The 7426-nt window shown below is 45.4% G+C and overlaps 1 protein-coding gene across 2 annotated transcripts in view; it reads left to right on the top strand.

Moving 5' to 3' along the window:
- Positions 1-7426, top strand: part of RADIL (Rap associating with DIL domain) — a 51242-nt gene that overhangs the window by 35192 nt on the left and 8624 nt on the right. For both annotated transcript variants that reach the window (XM_042438570.1, XM_042438571.1), the window contains 3 exons: positions 4593-4830; positions 5043-5215; positions 5738-5888. In XM_042438570.1, coding sequence (XP_042294504.1) covers positions 4593-4830; positions 5043-5215; positions 5738-5888 — 562 coding nt within the window. The remainder of the gene's footprint in view (positions 1-4592; positions 4831-5042; positions 5216-5737; positions 5889-7426) is intronic.

Genomic DNA, 7426 nt, shown 5'->3' with positions numbered 1-7426 from the left:
TGGACGGCAGAGAAGGTGGTATTCGGATGGCAGAGAGGGTGGTATTTGGGTGGCAGAGAGGATGGTATTTGGGTGGCAGAAGATGGTATTTGGACTGCAGAGAGGGTGGCAGAGGGGGCAGTAGTCTGGGGGCAGAGACAAACGACTCTCTCAACTTCGCAAGTACTTTATTGCTTTAATATGTCGATGTTTGTGATGAGGATTTATATCAATACATTTTGCCTGACTCCTTGCATGTAGCAAGCTAGCACATCAGGAGAACAGCTGTGTGTTTTCTACCTTCAGGGAGTTGGAAAAGTTTGAGCAATATGATCTTTGTCTGAAGTGGTACAGTCTAGGATTCTGGCAGCTCCTTTTAGGGAATATTTAGAATAGCTGGGAGCAGATAGATTACCCCACTGCTGCCAGTGAAGACAGAGGCCGGCGGGGCTGAAGAAGACAAATGACTGCGTCGCCAGGCTTGAACCCAATTGCACAGATGGCTGCGCCGTGCAAGAGAAAGCAAGTCCCCATCGCTGCAGCTCTGCGCATCCTGCACTGCACCAGCGGCAAGCCAAGCGTGGCCGTGGCAACTGCCGCACGGATGTCAGAGATGGAGGCGGGAGGGAGAAAATTCCTAGCAACCCACAGCCTTTTTCAGGAATGTGGCAAACAAAGCGACCGGGGTGTTGTTGCTGCTCTCGCTGTTTGCACACAACAGTTTCAAAAGCAATACAGTATAAGAAATGAGCATTAGGAACACGATGCAGGTGAAACCTGAGGCGTTTCATTTATAGGCAATTTGAGTCACTTTGGCAGAGAAGGGAATTGCAGAATCTGCAATGTTTTCTCTGCTGTTTTGGAGATGAAGGAGTTTGTTGTGACACAGATTTATGTGGGAGGCATAGCTAGCAATGCAAAGAGGCAAAACGGTTCCCTTGCAAGCCTCAACTTGTCCTCTTGTTGCTCCTAGACCCTCCTGGCAACACACCAGAGGAGGGACTGGCCAAGAAACCTCTTCACACAAGCCTCTCCTAGCCTTGACCAGGACATGATGAAGCCGGGATAGTTCTCTGCCTGGATAATATATGACAATTGTTGTTGTTGTGTGCCGTCGAGTCATTTCCAGCTTATGATGACTCTAAGGTGACCTTATCACAGGGTTTTCTTGACAGGTGTCTTCAGAGGCAGTTTGCCATTACCATCCTCTGGGGCTGAGAGAGTGTGACTTGCCCAGGGTCACCCAGTGGGCTTCTGTGGTTGAGTAGGGAATCCAACCCTGGTCTCCAGTCATCGTCCAATCCTCAAATCATTGCACCACACTGACAATTAGTTTAGGACAACAGCTTGAAAAGCTACATTTAAGAAGTAATTTGCTTCCGGTGGCCAAAATCCAGCACCAAGAGACATACCTCCCACAACTGTCCCACTTTGTCAGGAATAATATCGATCAATCCTCTGCTGTCCTGCTTTTTCAGCTGCTTTTAGAATTATCCTGTTTCTCTTTCCTTTGCCTGTCTTCCCTTTGGTCCTCAGCTTACTTCCATTGCTGCAAATGGAGTTCAGAGTACAAAAGTAGTTTGCACTCAGCTCAGCAAAAGGGGTAAGAGGTGGAATTTGCCCTTCCCAGGAAGCTCATGCAAAAGCAAACTGCTGCAGTTTCTCTTGGCTTGTGTATGTTCTTTCTCATTCATAACTTTGGCCATCTTGACCGCAGTCTCATGTTGCTTGACCACATGCATGTCCCAATTTTCATCTGTGAAATATTGAAGGGTGTGGATACCTATGTGCCCTGATGCAATCCTCCCAAAAGGACACCACTCCTGCAGTCCCCTAAGATAGCCTTTTCCATGTTAGCGGAGAGCAGATGGAGCAGCAGAGATGGATCCAGCTACTTTTCAGGGACAGGCATCTACAGGGATTTCTATAGGAGTCCTCAGGAGATCCCTGAGGATGATGTTATTGCTGTGTATCCATCAAAAGGAAAATACTTGGATGGGTTCCTGCTTATCCAGAGGGATAGCAGCCATGGACCCTGGCACAGGGGAGCAGGGGACTTGAAGTACTCCTGTATCTTAGCTGGAGAGTCTGAGCACCCATGAAATGATCAGGCACCAGGATGACTAAAGTGTCCAGTTTTTAGGTATTTTGCCAGAAACCTCCTATTTTTGAAACTCATTGGGTCTATGAAAAATTAAGAGATGCAAGTTGGAGGCTGTGCAATCCATCATCACCATGAAATGTGTGCTGGCTATTCCATCCAGCTTTCACCTTTATTCATAGGGCAGCATTTTGTGTCTGGGAAATGCCCGAAATAATTTCCTCCCCCAGAAGCAGAATGGCAAGAGCTCCGTCAAGGGACCTTGTGTTGCTTCAGGGCAATAGACCATATTCTTAAGACTCCACAGTGGTCTTCCGAAGGATTTAAGATGGCCTCAGGGCATTTCTGGAAGAGCACTTTGAGGGACTAAGAATAGTAAATGCAAAGAAGGCGAAGGGGAACATATTGTTCCTGGCAAAGGAGGAATGGCTAGCCAGCTCATTCTTCCACCAAACCAATCTCCAGGTTGGTGAGTCAGGTTGGTGAGTCAGACGTTAGGATAATTAATCGTTCGATGGCTGTGGATACTTTTGATGTGGATCCATATGTTTAGGTGTAGATCTGGGGAAGATGAAAGATGAAAAACTATCAGCATCTCCTCTTTGTGTGCGCAAGAGAGAGAGAGAGAGAGAGAGAGAGAGAGAGAGAGAGATTTTCATTACATTACCCATGTAAGAAAATTAAGCTTCATGCTACATCCATGGCAAATACTTGCTTTAATTCCTAGTGCTAGTCCTCAACCTTTGCTCCTCCAGATATTTAGGCCTCCCAGGAATTCAAATCCCTGCCCATTAGCTATGTTTCCTTGGGCTTCTGGGACCTGAAGTCCAAAACATCTGGATAACTTCTTGACCATAAGAGCTGTTTGATAGAGAAATGGACTGCCTTGGAGGGTGGTGGTTTTTTCCTTCCTTGAAGGTCTTTAAATAGAGGTTGGATGAGCATCTTTCAGAAGTGCTTTAGTTGTGGATTGCATGACATGGGGTTGGACTAGGTGGCCTAGAATCTGCAAGGACCAAAGTTTAAGAACCCCTGGGGCTGGTTCTCACTGGCTTATACTCCGTGTTACAAATCGAATCCAAGATACAGCATTCCTATTGATCTAGACCAAATTCATCTGGATGAAGTATAGATAGTCTACTCCTGGTTGTTGTCTTTGGTGGCCTGGCAGAGCAAGGAAGGATGCTTGGCTTGTGGTCTTACACACCATGCAATATATAGTGGACCCTTGGTATCTACTGGGAATTGGCTCCAGGATCCGCCATGGATACCAAAATCCATGGATGCTCAAATCCCATGAAATACAGTGGTGTAGTGAAATGGTGTCCCTTATCTAAAATGGCAACATCCAGGTTTGATTTGGGAATTGTGTGTGTGTGTATAATATTTTCAAGGCATAGATGGTTGAATCAGTGGATAAGGATTTTGTGGATACGGCGGACCAACCGTACGCTTTCTCTTTCCCATCTTTGTGTCTAGTGGAGTGATGAAAATGTTTGCAAATTTTGTTTTTGTAGTTCAGAGTCTGTCGTTTTACCATTTTTCTCTTCACTGGGAGGAAGGCATTGAAAACTCAATTTTTGGATATATATTTATATCTCCAACAGAGGCTGCAGTGTGCCAGTGGAAAGAAAGAGTGCTTGTGTCTGAAGGGTGGAGGCCTTTTTCCATCAGCCGAAAGAGCTATAACAGGCGCAATGACTCTGCCTCTTTGCCCAAAGCCTTTTGCCAGATCTGGGAATGTGGAGGGGACTCAAGCCGCTTCTCTTGAGCAGCTGCTTGTTTTGTTTCTTCTCTCAGCTCTTTCATATTTTCTCTCCTACACCTTTAGCACTGCCTACCCCTCTCTTCTGTGTGAAAAACTAACTCCAGCTATATGGTTTCTGGTTTAAGGCTCTGGTTTCTGGTTCCAGCCCTTGGAAAGGAATCTATTTGGACTACAGCCTCAGAACCCAAATTCTGGGAGTTGTAGTCCTTCCAAAGAAGGGACACTTTTTGACCGTCTCCTTGGGATGCAAACAGAAGTGCTATGAGGGCATGCAGAGAGGCACGGAAAAAAGCCACTTCATTTCGGCTTTCTTTTCTCATGCGATAAGGCCTCAAGTCAATGATGCATCTGAGGAAGTAGGCTGAAGCCTATGAAAGCTCATGCTGCCAACATCTTTCTTTGAGTGAGTCTCAAAGGTTCTACAAGATCTCCCTACATACTAATTCTACAGACTAACATGGCTATATCTTTGAATATGTATTACATATTCTCTCCAAATGCATCTAAGGAAGTAGACAGAAGTCTACGAAAGCGCAGGCTGCCAACTTCTTTCTTTCAGTTAGTCTCAAAGGTGCCACAAGATCTGTCTACATACTAACATGGCTATGTTTTTGAACTGCTCTAATGAAATGGATGAGGTTTTGCATACTTATTGGACGTGCAGGAAGGACACACATGTGATTGGAAATAAGTGAACCTTGTTTCTCCACCTTCCTCTCTTTCTCTCCTTTCTTTCATGTCCAGTCTCTGTATGTCTCTTTGCCTCCTCTGTTGGAGTGCAACCCGTTCCAAAGCGAAGGGCGAGATGGCTGGCTCTCGTCTCCTCCGTTGCCCGAGGAAATCCGTAAAGTGGTGCTCATCTACCAGGCCATCTTGGACCTCCTCCACCAGTACGAGGTTCATGTGGAAATTGCCTCCCAGATGTTCGCCTATCTGTTCTTCTTCTCCAACACCTTGCTCTTCAACCAACTCATGGAGAGAGGTGAGTTGTCCATCCTTGGCCAGACAGCCAGAAACTTTGCCATTGCCTTCCTTGAGGCTGAGACAGTGTGACTTTCCCAAGGTGGGTTTCCATGGCCAATTGGACTAGTTCTATAGATAACTGCATTATTTGCAATTGATTGTTTCCGACTTCTGCCACTTCTGTAAGATGTTAAGGTGATTCCTCCGTGTTGTTGCTCCTCTCTTCTCCAGGTTCCTCTCTGGGGTGCTTCCACTGGTCCAAAGGAGTCCGGGTGAGGGCCACCCTGCGGCTTCTCCTGGAATGGATCCAGAGTGTGGGTTTTAAGCAACTAGCAGACCAGTTCTTTGGCAAGCTGTCCAGCGTGGCAAGCCTGTTGGCCATGCCAAATTCCCAGCTGGTGCAGGTGAGGGCTGGGCATTTGTTGGAGCTTCTCCAAGTAACGCTCCATGCAAGTAAGGCTGAGGGGTGAAATTTAGGTAGCCGCCATCTTGTGGGTGGTAATGTTGAGGCTGCCATCATGAGCAAAACCTGTGATCGGAGATCTGAAGGAAGAGGTGCATCACTCACTCTTTTAGGGGCCAGGTAAAATGGCATCTTGCCCTTGAGGGTTTGGTGCTTTGATCCCTGTAACCCATTCATACCACATTATTATAACACTGTTATTCCATTTTAACTTCCATGGCAATATCCTGTGGAATCCTGAGGCTTTTAGTCTAATGAAACCCAAGAGCTCTCTGGCTGACAATTTTAAATGCAATTGGCTAACACCTGTAAACAGCTTAGAGATTGCACAGTTCACTATGAAGTGGTATAGAAATGTAAAGTGATATTGCGAAGTGCTGTTGTAACTTCTGATGAACAGGACAGAAGCCAGTATTTGTGTCTGTCTTAAATAGATAAAGTCACTTTGTCTTGCTTCACTCAGATGACTTGGTCCATGTTGAGAACAGAATTCCCAGCTCTGAACCCTGCGCAACTGAATCATATCCTGACCCAATATCAGGCTTCATCCGATGTGGGGTGCGTACCTGTCTGGCAACCTAGCAAGGACGATAGCGTTTCTGCGTTCAGGACAGGTAAGGCCCAGAACTGTTTACCCATCTAGTTTACCTAGGAACAAGGCGACCAATGTCCTGACTGCAAAGGAGAGCAAGGCACCACAAAATGTAGGGCCTTTGAGAAAAAAAGAGGATATGACCAAAGTAACATCTAAAACACTCCAAGAAACATATAGTCCGGCTTCTTAGTCATGCTCGAAATGGAGAGTACTTTGGAATTCCTACTAGACAGAATGCTGAAATGTTGGACATGTTTGGAGAAAGGAGGATGCCTGGTTACCCTGTCTGAAAAATCCTGACTTCGGTATTTGGATATATCTTTACACTTGAATTGGACTTTAGAGGAGTCCTTTAGAATGGGGTGGGGTGAATATATGAAATCTGGGATAGTATGATGGACATGACTATCTTGAGAAGCTTAGAAGAGTGGATTGGGATTTTGGGAGGGCCAGATTCAGTTCCAGGGTCCGAGGTTCCCCACTCCTATTCTCAGTCCCCCAATGATGAATAAATGCACTTGATCACTACAAAACGCTCCTTGATTTTCAAAAGAGGAAGACAGAAAAACAGGGAAGGGAATGGAATGGAACAGAGTATCTGCGACAGCCATTTTCTGCAGATCCCACTTGTATTTTTGTGCTTTGTAGGGCGACATTATTTTGTAACAGCCAGATAGTCCTTCTGAGGCCTTGCTGGACAATTCACTAGATTATTCCCCCCTCCCTCCTAGAATACGTTTTGAAAAATGCGAGGCCTTTAGGGGCAAATTGTAACCATAAAAGCACATGATGTATGAAATTCCCCACCAATGCCACACTGGGGAAACAGCAACCGCTACAGTCGTCTGCATTAAGCATAGCTGCATTACAAATGTTGGTTGTTCCCCTTGGAGCTCTTAGGGCAGCGGGGAAGAAAGAGTAGAAAGGCAAGGCTTGAGAGGCCACTAAAATATCATTCTTAGAGCAAATGTGTCTCCTGCCAGTAAAAGCATGCATTTTAATAAACATTTCCTAGGAATTTTAATTCTTTTCTGGGGTGGATGGGTGGGTTAAATGCTCCAATCCTGTCCATGCACACACAAAGAAAAGAAAACACACTTGCACAATAATTGTGAAGCCAATTTAGGTTTATGTCCACAATGGCAAATGTAGTCTGGAAACCAAGCCTTAGAAAAATTGGGTCCCAAACATTGCTATAGTTACCCATCCTTAATTTTAAATCAGGGCTGATCCCTGTCCACAGACAAAGAAGACCCTCAAGTGGTGTGTATGTATGTGTATGTATATGTATATCTATCTATCTGTCCCAGTCCCTGCCTGCAGGCTTGTGATCTAAAAATTAAAAAAGATGAAAGGGATGGGGAGGAAAAGATAAAAGGAAAGGATGCATACTTTCAGCATGTCTGGTGAAATGGTCCTCTTTTTTCACCAATTATTTTTCTGCTGCAAGCAGCTGGTTTTGTTGTGAACCATCTCAGCTGCAACACAAAGCCTTTTTCCTCCCTGTACAACAAAGACCAGTTGGCTTCCCAAAAGACCCATCCCTGACGGAAATGA

The sequence above is a fragment of the Sceloporus undulatus genome, chromosome 8, assembly GCF_019175285.1.
Source record: "Sceloporus undulatus isolate JIND9_A2432 ecotype Alabama chromosome 8, SceUnd_v1.1, whole genome shotgun sequence".
In the NCBI taxonomy this organism is placed as follows: Eukaryota; Metazoa; Chordata; class Lepidosauria; order Squamata; family Phrynosomatidae; genus Sceloporus; species Sceloporus undulatus.
Note: the sequence above shows the minus strand (reverse complement) of the source record. Positions and strands in the feature narration are given on the sequence as shown.